Below are 18,840 nucleotides of genomic sequence, written 5' to 3'. Positions count from 1 at the left end.
CTCATCAGCTTTATTTTTTCCTCTCAAAAAATAAATGTTTCTAAAGGAGGAAAAGGAGAGAGGGCGGGGGAAAAAAAAAAAAGAGTAAAGCATGTTTCCACTCATGAATCCCTGATGCGTTAGCCCCATGAAATTGCACTTATTTTAGCTGTTCTGGATCCAAAAAGCTCTAAATAAGCAGCTGCATAGCAGAGAGGTCCAGAAGTGTCAGTCATAAGTGCTCCCTTTGAAACCAAGGGTGAAAACCAATTGGCAGGAAGATGTAACAGGATCATGGCACTGTGCTTGACCTTTGCATGGGAGGTGATATGGGGAGGTCTAATGAACTTACCTAATTTAACTATTTCTGCTCTTTGAAAGAGTCATCTACTTTAAGCAGTGAAAAGGAGGCAAAAGAAAGGAAAAAAAAGGAAAGGAAAAAAGCTTCTCTAGGCTTACAATTTCATTTATGTAAAGAGACACTCCATAGATCAGAGTCAACAGAAACATGGTATGCCGCTGTCACTATCAAGATTTTAAATAGCAGGCTTTGCAATAACTATGTAAATTATTAATATGTAAATTTAGAGTCATATTATCTCCTCTGAATCTAAGGGCCTTGGAAGAAGCGATGCACAGCTTCTTCAGGGAGCAGACTGAGCATGGGTCTCAGCTTTAATTCCCAGGTGAAGGCCTTTGGTGAAACCAGCTGGTTCTGGCTTCCCCAAACACCTCCATAGGCTCCTCGTCAACACCACCAATCTGCAGGGAGGGAGAAGATGTTTCTGAAGACCACAGGCCGGTGCTGCTATGTTGAATCCTTGCCCCTCGTTCCCTGCACAGCCTTTTCCAGCAAGTACATGTACACGTTTGGGAGAAGACGGAGTGCGGGATGAGCTTTCTCCTTATGCTTACAGATGCATAAGTGGGGAAGAAAAAGGATGGAAGAGGAAGCACAGTGAAAGCATACACCCTGGAGATGGCAAGAGATGGTGCTGGAGGGTGCTGGAGAAAGAATTTGAAGAATAAAAGATAAAGCACTTGCAGGTGAGGAGGGAGGTTCACCATTCTTGGGGGAAGGAAGAGCAGTTTGGGGAATGATTCAGGAGCCTAATTTTTCTGGGACAGATGGGAGAAGCCTCAGCTGATGATCCTCCACAATCTCTGGTTAGTTCTCCATATGCTCCTGTGGTCTCCCTCATCACTGTCTTCTCTGTGCCAGGCTGATTTCTCCACCAAACAGAGGTGTTACCTGCACCAGCTTCAGGAAACTGGTAAGACAACCAGGGTGGGAAGGCAACAAGGCATCCTGGATACTGTCATACCTGATGCCACAGTGTCCCCAGCAGCTGGGAGAAGTAATTACAGGAGAAATCCTACTGAGTCTCTACAGCCATCAGGAACGCCACAAGCAGGTACCTACAGGTGCCCAGCCTGAACTGCTGGGCTTGCCGCAAAAGTGAATACAGGATAGGAGAGAGAGGAGGTGAGGCTCCCCTCCTGCCATGACCCGCGCTGCGGCCATGGGATGCACACTGGAGGGCAGGCCACATCGGAAACACCTCCCAGACATCATCACTGAAGAGAGCTTCATGTTTCTGATACCAGCTCTCCCGAAAGGAAAGGGCCCTGGCTAAAGTCTCAGGCTGTCAAAACTCCCACAGCTAAGGAACGCTAAACTAGCAAAAACCAGCTTTACTCTTCAGAAACTGTTTAAGGGTTCCTCCTTGGTACCATGTAAGAGGAACTGCAGACCTCATTTATTTGGCTGAAAACAAGCCAGCATGGACAACATTTAAAAGTTTTGCTTCCCAGCCCTGATGGCACAACTAAAAGAAATGGGCCAAGGTGATGTACCACCGGCATTGCCAGACCTGCCAACATGGTCAGGCCTGAAAAGAGTAGGTTCATCACTGTTTGTGCATTGGATCCTCTATTTACATGGCTGTTGAGTGTAGGTGGAAAAAAGTTCCTGCATTTCAGGATGCTTGGATGAGGTAGATCACTGCCCAGAGCAGTAAAGCAGTAGGTTACTGCTTTAAAAAATAACCAACTACTAGAAGTGGTAAGTCTGCCCTGCTACCTCTGCAGCTAAAAGCCATGAGGCATGTCTGAAAAGCTCATGAGATTGACGCCAAATATGTAACACAAAAAATGAATACAAGTCAACTGGTTTGAGATTTAAACTCCTCTAACCCCATGTTTAAAGTACCCAGGTGAGAATTCTGCTACTAACTTTCTGAAGTTGAGCAGCACAATTTTGACCTGCTCAGAGAGTACAGGATGGGACAGGAACACCGTGGGCAGACGGGTCTGACTGGCTGGGCCTCCTCCTCAGCACTGGGGCTGCAGTTCCCAGGAGGACTGATGTCCTAGGGACATCAGTGACCACCCATGTGGCCCCCCCAATACATCCCATGTGACCACCTTCAGCTCTCTCTAATTGATTATTCACAAAGAAATTACATGAGTTGTCAACAAAAGGTGAGGCCATCGCCTGCTGCTTATATGGCCTCCAGGGCTATCGATGTCCAGGGGGCACTTCAAGGAGTCCTCCCACTACTCCATCTTGTTAAGGCTGAGCTGGCAACTCGCTCAAGGATCAGGAAGTTGTGAAGTTGGGATAAGAACATTTTTGCATTTCTCTTCCACTTCTGGAGTCAGGCCAGAGACTCAGAAACAGCTTGACTAGGACAACATCATCTTGTGACAGGTACGATTACCACAGAAAGCAGTGGCAAAGTGGTTTCAGTGGGAAGAGATGTGAGCTCTTTCTCAGGCTCTAGTGCAGAGCAGAGCAGCTAGCCGGGAACCAGGCGCTGCCCGTCCTCTGTGTCAGCGGTGGCCAGCAGGAGCCCTTTGGAGCAGGAAAGAGGGTTGCTCTCTCTGGATATGGGAATTAGAAATGGTCTGTATACCAAATGGGGACCACACTGGACAGAAGCATTTCTTCTCTTAGTACATAGACACATGAGGTGAGCTTCCCAGAGACGTAACGTCTGTGAAAGGAAATAGATCCCAGGCCCGCATAGAGTGGGAAAGAAATCTTGAATTTGGCCCATGGCAAATTGCTGTATAATACTACTTATTCTGGTCCCCTTTGTTATTGCACACTAAAATTCTTCTGTGAGATTAATCATCAGCTTTGAAATATGTGGAAATCTGCTCAGCATGGTGAGCTATGGTGAGCAGACAGGAACAAGACAGAAAGAAAGAAAATTCACAAATTATTTCCCTATGTAAGTGGTCAACTCCCTCTTACTCAGCTTGATTAATCTGAGATGTGCACCATCACAGCCCTCAGAAGAGAAACCTTACAAATCTCCTTTCTCACAAAACAAAGGCTGCTCACTGAAGTGTTCAGGTACTCAGTTACATTCAACACAGGCTAATTCACTTATCTTCAACAAGTGGGCTATTGATTTTTTGCCTGATTTCTAAGCTGCCCGGGGCTTTCTGAACTACAACAATAGCATCCTGCATTAAAAAAAAAAAAAAAGGAGGAGGAAATTCAGTAGAAAATATCCCTTTGCTCATTGGTAATTAGGATGACTTCATGTTTGCTTAGTTCTGTCAGTATATTCAGCACAGCCACGGTTTAGGAAAATTTCACAATCCTGTTTCACTTGCCTCTGCTATATGACTTGATACCATAAACTGCATTCTACTTATTTCTGGGCTGAAAATATTGCGGGTGATTTTTCTCCATCAAGAGAAATTGTCCAGTTGCTAGGAGTCATTTGCTAATTGTGCTACCCACGTCCTTTCCAAGTCATAGAGTCAGACTCTCATGGCTTTTCTGGTTACCACACATGGTCAAGAACGAAATGGTCCATGACTCATGCAATTGTGGTAAAAATATTAACATTTAAAAATAGATTTAAACCCATAAGTCATATCTCCTATTGTGATACAAGCATATCAACTGCATTACATTCAATAATTCAGCCTTTTATAAGTTTATATAAGAAAGGTATATAGTTGCTTTTGCCCTTGTCCATACATAGAAAGGCTGAAATGCAAATTCACAGTTTCAGGATTTAGATACCAAGGAACCATAGGAAAACTCACAGGTTTTGAATGTGTCAAATGAGCTTTGTTCGTTTGCAAGATGAAATATGCTTGTGTGAGTATTTTTTTACCTTTTGCATCTGAGCTTCAAGATACATTTAGCCTATGTTTTAGTAAGCTGTTGTCAGTGCAGGTCATGTACTGTTATTATAAAGCCCGTAACAGAAAAAGAACTTAATTTACAGAATAAAGCCTTAACAAAGATGACTGGATATTGTATTGCTGAAAACAGATTTATAGATAAAACTGGTCTAGTAAGCCAATATACTGTAATTAAAGTAATTTTCCTTTAAGTAAGAATAATCTTAACAGTAGATTGTAGTTTTGAGGGATGGGTTCCTACACAGGTGAAAGAGAGTTCTGATTTTACATACCAAAGAGGAAATCACAACCATAACCCTTGGTCCTAAAGCACAGTGGACTAACAGGTAACTAAACAGAAGTGTTAGGGATCATTCAAACCAGGCTTTTCCTCACGCTTTCTCACTGAGGGAATACCTTATTTTCTCCAAATTTTCCCCTTTTGTCTGCTACCTGAAGTACAACACTACTGGAAATCTACATACAAATGTGGTCCCACTTACATATCTATTAGATAGATATTCCCCAACCCCCCCCTTTTTTTATTTCTAGCTATACGCTTCCAGTCTCCAAATTTGGAATCTCATGGGTTTTTTGCTTCACCTCATGCTTCTAAATTGCAAGTAAGAAAAAAAACATTTCCCCTCCTGTCATGTCTTAGCAGAGAGGGATGGTGCTGCATTTTCTTTGACAAAGACAACGACAGTGACAGCTTTAGAAAGCCTGACATGCAGAAGCTCTGACCTGCGAGAGCTCTGCCAGTATCACACAGAGATCTTTCCAGTGAAGAAGTCCCTGTACCATGTGGGCTGTTCCCAGCGCTGTCCCCCAATGCATTTAGAGGCTTTGGCAGTATGAAGGGGGATTGAAAGAGGACAAGCTTTTCGCTTGCACATGGGATGTGTTTCTTCCTACCAATCATCCATGCTTGCCAGTTTGTTAGCTCAGCTCTGCATCCAACTCTTTCATTGCCTCTTAAAATGCACATTTTCCAAATAAGAAACACAAACTTAAGCTGGTCCACGGGAGAAGACGACACTCTTACACACCAGTAATGCTACAGCAAAGACAGACTGTAGCTGAAGCAATGCACGATGCTCCACACACTCAGCCAATACCTGAAGGTGGGGGGAGGAATCTGTCAACTGTAATACAGTTCTAGTAAAGATATCTCCTCTGTTCTTTTTGTCAAATTGACACACATAGATACTTCAGTCTATACTTCATGGTTAAAATTGATCCTAGTGAGAGGATATGTGGTTTGATCAAACTTGTGCAGGACTGAATCAAACAGGATTGATGACAAAAAAAATCTGCTTTAAAAAAGAAGGAAGTTTTTCTTGTGATAACAGGGAGTTGAAGTCTTGGTGAGGGACAGACAGGACAAAAAAAGCTCTAACATGACCAGTTCAGCATAAATAACCCCAATATCACTAAAACCAGGTAATATATAAACAAAACCAAAAATTATGTATCTCCATATATAATTTGGTGGCTTTGAAAATGGTCACCTTTTACACTGTGTTTAAAATCTATGTATTTTCAGTTCCTGCCCTACTGTGCCAACTGTTAGTTCACAGCTCTGTGCCTGTGGAGGGACGTGAGAGTGTGTGTGCACACGTGTGGGTCTTTTAAGACCTAATGAGTTCTGCTCATTTAGGATAAAGTCCTAAAATAAATAGAACCATAAGCACAATAGAGTCTTTGGAGTGGTGATCCAAAATAATTGTGATTCAACAGCATTTATCAGAGATAAAAAGGTAAAATTCAATATCGCATAAATACGACTACACAAGCATCGTATTTAGATTAAATTTAATACAGAAAAATGACAGCTTTTATTTATCCCTGTGTAGTCATAAGGTAATGTTAACTGGATCATAATTTTCACATTATAAAGGATCTGACTGGACAACTAGCATGTTATTAGCTTGGCAAACAATCTTAAATTCAGTGAGTATTTCAGAGCCAAGATTCATATGCACCTGCTAGCAAATACTTAGCTCCCCCAAAACCTTTCTGGGTATCAGATCACAGCTTTATGTTACTGTACATCTGAGCTCTAAAAGCTAAGTTTAAGAATATATTCTATAGCTAAGGTGTATTGTGAAAACAATTTGAATAATTGCCATAAGGGAAAACCAGGGTTGCCAATCCAGTTTCAATATTCTTTCTGTCATAAATGTGCTTGCTTCAGCTTCTTCTTCCACTAAACTGTACTTGGCTGTTGCTTGACGGTCATTTTGTATTTTCGTGCCAAAGAAAGCAATTAATTTAAATCACAAAAAAACCAAAATGCTGGTGTAAATAAGTAATTTCACATTGGTTCTGGACCTAGAATAAGATATTCTGGTTTGGGCTGAGATCCTGAAAGCAGCATATCATTACAGCACTACAGCAGGCACGTAGGAACCTCAGGCTTATCCAGAGACATATTAAGAAGATGGGAGAATACAATAAGGCTTCTGTAACAACTGATAGGACCAGACGGAAAACAAACAAGAAGTAAAAATACATATGATCATTCAGGTAACGTATAAGTTTAATAATAAATTTTGTACTAATGATAAAAATAACTACCTTGATCTACAGGTGTTCTGAATCCCCCCTTTTGAAGATAAGGATGGGATGCGCAACTACTGCTGAAAATCTGACATGATGAGAGCACTGGGACTAGTTCGCTGTCTCCAAATACACAGGGCTGATGGCCCAGCAGTGACCAACTCCCACTTCCCTTTAGTAGGATTACAGTTTTGCCTCTGTATTCTTCCTGTAGTCTTACAATTACTATCCCATTGCAGTCAGAAAACAGATAAGCACATTAAATATTTGTTATAAATATAAATGTTATAAAGCAATTTATTATTTGTCCTTCCGTAAGGATTTCTAGATAAGTACCCTTTAAGACCCAATCCTGAAAGTTTCATTCTATTAATCATCAGCAGGGGTTCTAATGATAGTTATAAAAATGTGAATTATAGGCATATGTCTAACCAGTATGGATTTTGGCAAAACAAAAAACCATAAGATGCTCTTCAATCCATTATTGCCCACAAATGCAGGAAAAGACAATACAATGTCAACATTTGCCAACCATATACCACAGAAACTTCCTGTAATATATATAGAAAAATTGGAGTAATCTGAGATTCTAATCTCTATAACCCATTGAAAAACAGTTTTATTAACAGTATCTATAGTGTGCCCAAAAAAGATTTTAAAATGGAGGGGAAACAATGATCCTTGAAGGGCTAAAAATGTTACACAGAGATAGTTTAGGTAATCATTTAAGACCATATAGTAAAATTCAATGAGGAACCTTAGCACACCTAATGTATCATTCAAAAAACCCTGTCAAAACAATCTCATGCAAGAATATTTACTCCAGTTACATATGCAATCAAATGAATCAGATTTCAACATTAGGCAGGTAAATTGTATGCACAATTTAGCTGAATAAATGATATTTCCATTTTGGAAATCTAGAACAAGGAGTCCCTGTTCTCCCTCCTTGCTGTTCCCCTCAGGGCAAATGCAAGCCCAGGCTAAGAAGGTGCTGTTAGAAAAATGTGCAACTTAGAAGCACGGATCTTATTTTCAAAAGTGACTCAGGCAGTTGGAAGTGTAAATACCACTGAAATTTGGTAAGATTCGGGAACTTAATTTCTAAATTAGGAATTAGGCTCTTAACAGCCTTAGGCTTTAGACATCACTGACTCTATTTTCAAAGGGGTTTAGAAACTTGAAAAGGAAACTATGGGCCTACTGGTATTTTCAAAAGCATGTGCGCAGTGCAGTGGCTTACCTTCCTGGGCTGCTTCAATTCTGTTTTGAAAATCATGAGATGCTTATCTGTAGCTCCAAGGGCCTAACCCATTTATTTGATAACATAGTATCTAATAATTTAGCTATATCTGCTCTTTCTATTTTCCAAAGAACACTGAAAGCACCACAAGGAAGTCAAAGGCTAGCAGATGACTACTTTCTGAGTTTTTCATTGTAGTTGAAGGAACTATCAAATAGACCCTCGTAACCCTTCCACCTATGCTAACATGTTATTTGTGCAAATTTTAGAAATGGGTTATCAAGTTAATAACAAGTTTTAGAAAACAGCACCAACTTTCATGGCAAAATGTAAAACTAAAATTCTAAATTTCCGAGTGTCTGAAAGACAGCCTCCTAATAGGCTCCCTCTCTCTGTCTTAACTGATGTTTGGCTGATGCTGCAAATTTATACAGCAAAGTGAAACATGGAATATTTTTTCTACGAAAACAACTGAATGACATAGCAAAGCACAGCACGGCATTATAAACACAGCAGTGTACTCAAGAGCTGAGATCTGCATAGTCTAATACTCCTGGTATTAATCTCACCTGTCTCTACTTTTCCACAGAGAAAATATTTTAAACAATCAGTTAATGAAACCATGATTATATAGCTACTTCATTCTTTTGTTCTTTCCAAAGAAAGAACCAGTGCTGATTGCTATTCCAGTTTGCAATTTTCATCACAATTTTTTCATCCTATTCTTATTGCTGTATTAATGCATCCCCTTGCTTTATATTAAACTATTACACACTTCCGCATTATGAAGCCTGTGTAATTAATCGAGGATTTCTATTTACTGCTCTACTTTTCCCTGCTCCCTGGTTACACAGATGTCAAGGAAGGGCCTATACTATAACCTTTGGACTGGCTGATTCCTGGCTGCAGCGTACCGGGAAATGGTAGAACAAGAGGATGGGATTTGGTCTCTGATTCATGCAGGGTATACATGCAGCCAGGATGCAATGTAACTCATTCTACCAACCACAAACTTTTTCCAGATACCATGTTCCGTGTGGATGCTTCATCACTGAAGTAAATTTCAGGGGTGCCTGTTTCCCAGCACTGGTCAACACAGCTGCAAGCTACAGAAAGACACTTCCACAACCTGTGGCTTGTTGGCAGTTTTCTACCACATTTCTGACAGTTACTAGCCAGAGCTAACACTGGTTACTACTATCCTGCTTATCATTCTGCTTGACTTTATAGGGAATACAGAAGGATGCAAGTTGGTGTTCAACATTTGGCATAATTTATATTCAGCTATAGGTCTCATTCTCCTTTTAGGGATGCTGTCGTGGTGCTGTAAAAGAGCACAAAGCTCTTCTGTGATGCTATTACTCCGATCTAGAGAATTACCAAAGTAGTCAAGAGTCTGAAAATCTGAGACACAGATTTCTATGTCTCACCCTCAGAGATCACCCTCAACTACATAATGTGTGGTTAAGAATCAGTTTTACCAGAGATAATTTATTGAATATTTTGGAAAAGAACAACATAAAAGCCAGCATTTAGTCTTTTTTTCCTAGATAAGCATATCATATGGGTACTGGAGGTGGATATATGCATATGCGCGTATGAACATGCAATAGGTTTTACTCACAGAAAATAATACTGCACACACATCTGCTTCACAGGATGGAAAAATTCTTCCCTTCCAAGAAACAACAAATATTTAAAAAAACACAAGTAAACAAAAGCAATGTCAGCATCTCATATTATTTATGATTTACCAAAAGTGGGGAAAAATACCGGTTTTAGTAGAATGACTTCATACTGTAGCAGGGAGATGGAGAAATGACTATTAAAAACACTCATGTGAACACACAGACATACCCTCCCCCCTCCATCTCACACCATGTCTGTCTGGGGGAAGGGGACAGGGATGATGGGATTCATTGCCCACAGCCGACTCCTTCAGGCAGAAAGGTTCCCCTTTGCATCCAGATAAGTTACAACTGTCCTTTAAGTCTTCAATGACTAAACATCACTTTATTCTTAGTATAATCTCAGTAGTAACCACAAGGTGCTAGACACTATCAACACTCATTAGTATAAACCAATGCCAAAAAAACTGAAAAGGTATCTTCTCATTTACTCCATAACTAATTGCTTTGCAAGAAATATATCCACTATAGGACTGTGTAACAGGGCTGCAGTTTCCTAAGACAAGGGTTACACATTACAGTCTAGGAGAGATCTATGGAAACACTGCAAAGTTTGACTTACATAGCTTTACTAGTCTTTTGCACAAAAAAAGTGACTCTGACTGAACTAATACTGCCTTGCTATCCCCCTTTCTCTTAAAAAAAAATCAATATTAAAGTCAAGCTACATAGTATACCAACAGGTGACATTTCCCAGTGAGGTGAATATTGTTTATAGTTCTCTCAAGTCTGAGTGATTGCTTACAGGTCTTCCTCAAGATGACTAGCTCATGAATCATCTTTGAGCCTATATTCCACAAAAATCAAGATGATGAGTCTTACCGAGAAACAAAAGATAATTAAGGTAGCAAGTGGACACCTGGGGGTCAGACTGGATGGCATTATGAATGCATATTTGTGTATTTTTCTGTATGATTTTGTTTAATTTGGACTTAGCCTTGAGTGAAAACGAAAGCAGCAGGACAGAATTTAAACTCTATTTATATGTCCCAACTTACAACACCTCTACTTTCCCTGTGTCGGACCTCACAACAGCAGGATCTGCTGCGTATGAAAGGTACGCAGGTAAAGCAGACGAACGTCCATCAGTGAGTAGGTTAATACCGCTAAACTGATTCAACTTTAGTGTGACTTGTTTTTTAACCCACAATTCAGGAGGTGGCTACGTGGTATCTAATATGTATGAGCCTCTATACACTATACAGCATTTACAGTGCATTCCAAAAAGCTATTCCTTTTATAAGTTAAAGCCTACAGTACATTTTTAACCAGTTCGTGAGTATTCTAAAAGGAAATGTTTTCTGTTTCCAAGCCAGAACTGGTCATTTCTTCTACAGAATATGATGTTTGAAAATCAGTTCTTCCTATTATAGATTTCTCCCTCAGCTTGTAGAAAATCCATGATTCCCTAAACATTGGTCTTTGAAAGCACATTGACTAAAATCTTCATGCCTAATTCATGAAGTGTAGTCTGGAGATTAGTGGAGCTGGACATAGACCAGGAATACTTTATCATATTCTAATAAGCAGAGGCTGAAAATTGCATTTCTAAAGCTACAGTATTAAAGGGCACACTGCAAAACATGACCCAAACATAACTCAGTAGTTCTACACTGTCTGTAAAGGCTTTGATATGATAAAGTATGCTGACGAGGGGAATAAACACAACTAGAAATTTCTGTATTTAAGAAGAGGGGGAAAACCAGCAAACACTCCATGTATACATCAAAGCATATATTGTATATTATAAACTCATATAATGTGATCCCAATGGAACAACCCTTGTACCGTTATCGATTATTTGAACACACCGTGGAACATCATTGCAATAACATAAAATTAGGCTTATGTAGCAAATGTGACAGTAAAAAAGGCTAGTAAAAATAGTCTGTAAGGCTAATGTAATCATTACCATAAAACTCTTAATGACATCTTGCCATACAATACACCAGAAAAATGTGAAAATTAAAATTACTAGGGGAGAAACATTAATATTTTTGACTTATGGTGTTTGTGTTATTTAAAAAGTAAACTACTCACCACTCCTTTTTTTGTTTGGCTTTTTTTTTTTTTTACAACATAACTAGATTTAAAAAGGAATTATATAAGCCAAGGTTTCTAATTCCCCCACAGCAGGATCTGTGGGAAGTAGAAGACCTTGGAAAAGGATCTTTTCATACAATAGATTTTTCTTCTCATGTAGAAGGGTGAAGATAGACATCTCTCCCATCTCCTCTCTTCATGGGAGCATATTATAGTGTCAGGATCTGTTTTGGGAAGAAGACAGACGCTGAACAGTTCTGGGTCAGGGAAGTACCACAAATCGTACTGGAAAGAAAGACAAAACCATAGAGCACTGCACTATTTCTACACCTCTTTTCCACCTTTGCAAGTGCAGAGACAGCAGAGCATTTCCAAGAGAGGCACCTCAGCAAGAGGCAGGTGAGAAGACAGGGCTGTTGCAGAGGCATGGGGGGCACCCACAGTGATTCCCACTCACCCAACCATACACACATCTCCTGAACATTGCTCTGGTATCCATGCCTGAAAATTTGTAATGTTTCCTGTCCCTATGCCTCTTCCCTGTTTCTTCACATCTTAAAACCTCCATAGAAGTCCAGCCCTATTTACAGGCTAAGTAAGCACTGTCTCTAGATTTGGTACCTTGGTACTTTGGTACCTGGGAAATGTATAAATTAAGTAGAATCAAGATGTTGCTAACCTGGAGAAGTGGTGCCATGTTCTGTAACTTGTGGTGGCTGCTCGTTACACAGGTAATCGGACTGGGCAAAGCATGAAAACCTATACATCTATAAACCAAGAATAAGTAGTATAAATTGAGAAAACACTAAAATTATCAGTAGCTATGTTCATAGCAGTCATCTGTTGTTACTGACACCTAATATCTGATTACCTCTTGCTTTATCTGTATGCTTAAGGCAGGATTTCAGCAAGTGACTCGCCAAATTTTCCCAGGAATTAAGAGCAACTTTTTTTAAAAACAAATGTCCCTCTAGAGTCTGAGGGATTGCTACAAGGCTTTTATTTTCCACTTTAGCAGTGGTCATGGTACACACAAAACTTAAACAGGCAGGGACCTGTATTAAGAAAAAATGAAGAGAAAGAACAAAGGACTATTTGGTTAGAGCTGCAAGACTTGGAATGAGTGAAAACCATCAGTCACAGTGACCAACAGACCCTAGCAGTATAAACAAGGTAGAAATGATAGTCAATAAAATCACAATTAGGTACACTGAGTGTCAGCGTTCCTGTGTGCTCACAATCAAGGAAATCAATAACTAACACTGAAAATTCTCTACTACTTGCTTTCGTTTTATATTTTCCGTTTATTTTTTTATTTGGCTTCCCCAGCTGATTCCACCAAGAGTATCTTTAACAAAAGGCAGCTCCAATTACCGGCAATGGTGCAACAGGAACCAAGTGCAAGAGAACTAGGGAGCCCTACTGGTTGCTATTGAAATTAAAGTGAGGGAGTAAAAACAACAGGGTTACAAGTAAGTTAAGAGATTGGACACTGTTCTTCACGCCCAGGCAATTTATAGAAAGGATGTATAAGCTAGCAACTTTGGCTACTCCAAAGCTCCTTGCCACAGAAGAGCCCTTAGTGTTAGAAACCTACAGAGACTTAATCTACCTGTGAAAAAGTTAGGAATGGCATGTCTCATGACAAAAGACAACAGAAATTCACAGTAAAGACAACAACTGTTGTTACTTCCAGGAAACCACTTCTCACTTGGCTTATTGCAGGCAGCATACCACGTCTTTCTGAGTACTTTCCAAACACACATATATCCAAAGGAATTCAAGCATCTCTGCAGTTTGCCAGGAATGTGTACAACTGCATTGGGTAGTTTATTGAAAAACGGCTCTTTTAATAATTCTTCAGTATTACCTCTGTGAATTTTTATATACACCTACACACGAATCACACTGATGATTTAGTCAGAGTAACAGTTTGCCAACAAAAACAAGCTTTCTTACTGTATCTTCTAAATTTACTGGTTTCATTCCTATAGTGATATACAGCACAAACTTCTTTAGGTCTCTTTATTCTGAACATCCATCATTCAGAGGCATATCAAAGAACACCTCTCCAAGTGTACAAAGGTTTAAGTGTTGAAAATGGATGGCTGTAGAATGGACCCTTCATTACCAAAGGAGTGAAAAATGTAAGCTGCTTTAACACTTCTTCAGGTGTATTTTTATTAACAGTGTGCATGCACCACCCACCTATAAAAACTGGTTCATACCTTTTGGAAATAGTCATTTCTAGATGGGAATTGTACCTTATTTAAGATAATGCATGTAAATGCACATATAAGACAGAAACTTAATTATTTGAGTGGCTCCTGATAGCAGCGAGTTCGTATATTTTAGAATATTTCACGCTTGTATGAGAAACGCTTTAGCAGATGTTTTGTAACACAGCATAGACCAAGAAGTGCCCTGCCTTTTGCATGAATATAAAATCCTTAATCTTAAACTGTATAAACACAAGATATCATCCATGATAAATGCCCTTCTCTATCTGTGACATTTTCCCCATGCTGTTTTCCATACATAATAGGTACAAATCACACAATATATGAAAAGAAAAAATAGCATTTTGCCTGATCAGTGTCTGTTTACAGTAATCAGAGAGAAAAAGTGAATGACTCTTATAATGACATTTTATAGCTTGTTTCCAATCAATAAGACACTTATTTTGAAAGATTCATGTAAGTTTAGAATCAATTATGAATGGAAAGGAAAATGAAAAAAGGTGAATATTACTGGCTTGAGATTTGTTCATTTGAGAGTTGTATTTTTTCCATCTTGCCAGACTCTTGTACGTGATGCAGCATGGTTGAGCTCTGCAATAAATGCTTCTACAGAATTATTCACCATCCTCAGGAATCAGTCTGGTAACTTAAAATTGAGCATATTTATTTCTAAAACACATCTACTGCGTTTTCTGTGAATACTAGATGTTAAGGATATTATTTTTAAACTGCTTTATATACTGTACTACTGTGAAATACAGCTCTTGCTACAAGGAGCTTTTCTTCTTTTATTTTATGCTCCTGAAAAATATATCATTTAAACATTTAGCACGCACAGACAAAAAAGGGGAAAGTATTGAAAGAGATAATAGCTGAAACTCAAAACAACAACCACAATAAAGAAATCTTAATTTTAAAAGCATGTCTTCATTCTGTGAGCAAGCTGTGGTAGTGGAGGAGGGGGACAAGGAGCTCCCACTGCAGTGAGTGTAAATGAAATGAGAGAGATGTCATTAAAAGTTTTCTAAATGGCAAAACGTCCTTGGGGTCACTGGGGGAGAGAGACAAAGGGAGACAGTGAGTCACTTTAAGTGGTTGTTCTCAGCTCTTGCATTCTGCCTTTAAAGTCAGATCTTGTTCCTTTTCAGAACGGGGGGGGGGGGGGGTAGGAGGTGTTGGGGGTGTTGGGTGTTATAAAGTGGATACAAATCAAACCATAGTGAAATGAGGCTCTTCTTTAAGTTGACACAATTCTTTTGTAATACATACCCCACACAAGCCTCCTACACACTGTGGTTACCATTTGGCCCCATACCTCATGTTTTCTTATAATTAAAGCAGAGTTAATCATAACATTGCTTGTAGCCTTTTTGACACTCTAAATAATATTTCTAAGTTTTAAACACTCCTTTCACCCACTTTGGATACTTTATCATTTCAAACAGGAGAAGGTTCTGCATTTCAAAGTCCTGAGAGTCTTCTTTCTTCAGCCTCTAGTGCCCCCAGAATGCTAGAAATTATATCTCTCCAAGCAAATGTCCAAATAGGTAATGCTTACTGAAATTAGCCTTTTTTTTTTTTCTCCTTTTTTCTCTTTTTTTGGGGCAGGGAGGGGAGACAAAGAAAATCACCTTAATTTTAATGATGATACATAACTCATTAATGTAAAAAACACAATTCTGAATAAAATATTTGACCTGAAAAATTGGGGTTCCAGATTCCACAGGAGGCACACTGAGGAGCCGAGCTTATAAAGTAATTTGAACTTTCTTGTTTTTGCTTTTACTAAGGATATTAGAAAGAAGAATAGCAATTGGAATTATGGTTCCTGAAAGACGAAATTAAAATCTTAATTCCTCACATTTTTGTGGATAAATTTGTCTCACAAACCAGCTTGTCCACTGACATAGACCCAACAGCACTGATATAGCTCCATCAGTAAAGCACAACTAACAACATGTTATCAAGTACAATTATCTTTCCTATGATTATCCACTATGAAAACAAGATGGTTCCTGGTCTAGCACGACATTTTAAATTTTAACAGTATCCCTGACAATCCAGAGCAATTCTTAATGAAACACAGAGACAGATTTAGATCTATGTAGGTGATATCAAAATCCTCTCCTTATCTAACAATTCTTATATTTCATATTCAAATGAGGAGTTAAAATGAATCCAAATGGGCCCTTTTTATCATGTAATTATAGCAAAATTTAGATTCAAATTTATAATTATTTTGCATCTCCCCCAAAATAATGAAGTATTTTATAGATGGAAAAAATAGCTAACGCCCTAGCAAGTTCTGCTTTAACAAAATGCACGCTGAAGTCTTAAGGATTACCACTAACGAAGGAAAAAATGCAAATTAAAGGACCAAAGGACAATGCCTTCATCTGTCAATATGCTTAGTAAGAAAACCAAAAAAATACAAATCAGCGTGCAAAATCGCCATATCTCTTTTGAACCCTTTCCATTTGAATACCGTGCCTGAGCCCTCTACCTGTTCAAGATACTACCCACATTCACAGGTGGGAGGACCTTTACTTGCAATGAGAATTGCCCCTAACTGCATGGCTACAGGAGCTGCCGTTTAATAAAAATAACGGATATCACAATACCCATAATGCAGCTTTAAGACAGCAAAATCAGAGTCATAAAACTTCGTCTGTTCACAGACATTTGAACACATTGTTTATGCTCAGACTTCTTCCTCTGCACAATTCTTTGCAACCCCAGAGATAGATTGTGATAGAAAATTTCTGGCAGTTTAGTCTCCTGATACATGTCTTTTCACTAAACTCTCTCCGTATGCCTCTTAAAGGAACATATGATCTATAATTCTAGTCTGAGTGGAAACATTTCTGTATTTTACTATGAGGATTTATATCACATTAACAACACAAACATGCAATATTTATTCCTTTCCTGATTCCTTTTTGTGCAACTTCTCATAGTCCTTTAGCTGCTTTGGCATTAACTACTAAAATGCTAGAATGACAACCATGCCATGGAGCAACTTGGATGAAGTAGAATTTATCCTATAATGTGCAAATGCATCCCTGACAGACTTTCCAGGGTGAAATGAGACCTCAAAGGACTTTCAACAATGTCAAAAGAGCACTTGTGTGGAGAAGACACACAGCACCTCCCTGTTTGGTGATGAGACACTAACCAGCTTTAGTTCTGATAAGATGCTTTACCTGAGGTATTCAATTACATCCCTACCAGACTGTGCTGAAGGAATATTTAAAGTCTGCTTTGCCCTTGACTCCTGATTCTGCATGTCAAAAACACTTAACTCAAACCCTTTTGGATTACCAATACTGCATTAAGTTCATTGACTCCTGTACCAGATTATCCAGCACCAGATGAACTGATATCACACACAGAGACATCGATGCTGTTTTAATATTACACAAAACCAGCACAGCTTTATCAACATTTTAATTTTGGGGGGAGGGTAGTGGGCTGGGAGAGAATAAACAGCGCTCTCACACAACTGCAGTCAAGTATTTTATGGAACCCTCCCTCGAAATTATTGTGAAAATTCAGAAATGTAGTGAAATAGATAGATCCTCAAGAAAATGCTCTTATTTGAGAATTTCTGGTTTATGAAGCCACAGAACTGTCCACACTAATCTACAGCTCCCCTTGCTGGGTCAGCTGCTGAATTGCATTCAAGCGGTGGCAAACAAATAAAGTATTTGAAACATTTAGTCTTACAAAATGTGCGTCATACACATGTGCTGTTGTGCACAATGAGCCCCCTGTGCTGTACACATTGCTTAGAGATGGAGCTTCACCAGTGCAAAACAAATTTCAGACGACACTTCAGTGCTGAAACTGAAGAGACAACTTAATAAAAAACCAAAAATGTATACCAATTTCCCTCTGACTTCTACGTTTCTACAGACTTTCTTGATTATCACAGGGAAGCCTCGCTTTTCTTCCTTATCCCTCCCACTCAGAAAGATGTCAATGAGCAGACTGTTACTCAGAATGGTGATGAATGAGACTCAAAATCTGGTAACAGCTTTACTCAAAAGCATAACCAGTCCTTGCTCGCTTACTAGAAATGAGTATGCCACAGCACATTTTGTTCAGGCCACCTGCAAAGTGAGCGTTTTGTACTCTTTCACAGAACTAGGTACTGCTACTGTTTGCCAACTCTGTGGGCTTTTTTACTTTAATAAAATTTAGGTATCTCAGTAAATCTGATTTTTTTTGCAAAGTACATTGTATCTGTCATCAGTTATTCAGATATACCCATAAACACACTGTAAAGGTTTTTTCTTTCTTGAAATGTCCTGACAGTTTTCATAACAAAGAGTAAAATACACTCTATATCTCAGTCAACTGACCTCTAATGCAACACCAATTGCTTAGACAAATGATTCAACATAATTTCTCATTCCAAACACAAAGTACTCAGGTACTCGGGTAGCAGCATCCAACAACATGTGGATGGAATTCCATCTACCGAAACACTTCCTTTTCCCTTTTCTTTTCTGGTTGCAATTTGCATTTTCAGGTAATCCACAGTGCCTCTTGTGCTTTTGTCTGGACAAGCTTATCTTTGTTACTTATCTTGACATCACTGTGGCGATACAACAGACCATAATATGGTTGGAGTGTAAATGATACTGCAGTGGTTTTGACACAAACGTGAGACTCTCGTATCGGTTTGGATACGAACACAGACACAAGTATACAATACACATTGCTGTAGAAGTTCTGTAGGAAAAAAAAATCCTGTCCAGCAAAAATAGTAACATAGGCAACCATATCTTCTAATGACAATTTTTATCTGAACCTAGTGAAAATTTGGAAGCATGATACATTTTTATGGTTAAAACCAGTGCGTACTGACAAAGTGTAATTATGATTATTTGTTTGGATAAGAAGTATTCCTATATTTCTTTCTCCTCAG

General features: G+C 39.0%; 1 protein-coding gene across 11 annotated transcripts in view; it reads right to left on the bottom strand.

Annotated features, from left to right (window-relative positions):
* The window catches only part of WWOX (WW domain containing oxidoreductase), a 541,832-nt gene that overhangs the window by 303,594 nt on the left and 219,398 nt on the right, over positions 1-18,840 (bottom strand). For 3 of the 11 annotated variants that reach the window (XM_072872384.1, XM_072872388.1, XM_072872391.1), the window contains 2 exons: positions 12,347-12,434; positions 11,738-11,891 (listed from right to left, as the gene is read on the bottom strand). The exons of the other annotated variants lie outside the window; for them this stretch is intronic. In XM_072872384.1, coding sequence (XP_072728485.1) covers positions 11,743-11,891; positions 12,347-12,434 — 237 coding nt within the window. In that variant the 3' untranslated portion in view covers positions 11,738-11,742. Of the gene's footprint in view, positions 1-11,737; positions 11,892-12,346; positions 12,435-18,840 lie in introns of those variants that run through there. 11 annotated transcript variants of the gene reach the window in all.

Source organism: Ciconia boyciana, chromosome 9 (assembly GCF_034638445.1).
Source record: "Ciconia boyciana chromosome 9, ASM3463844v1, whole genome shotgun sequence".
Lineage (NCBI taxonomy): Eukaryota > Metazoa > Chordata > Aves > Ciconiiformes > Ciconiidae > Ciconia > Ciconia boyciana.
This window is presented reverse-complemented; position numbering and strand designations above follow the sequence as displayed.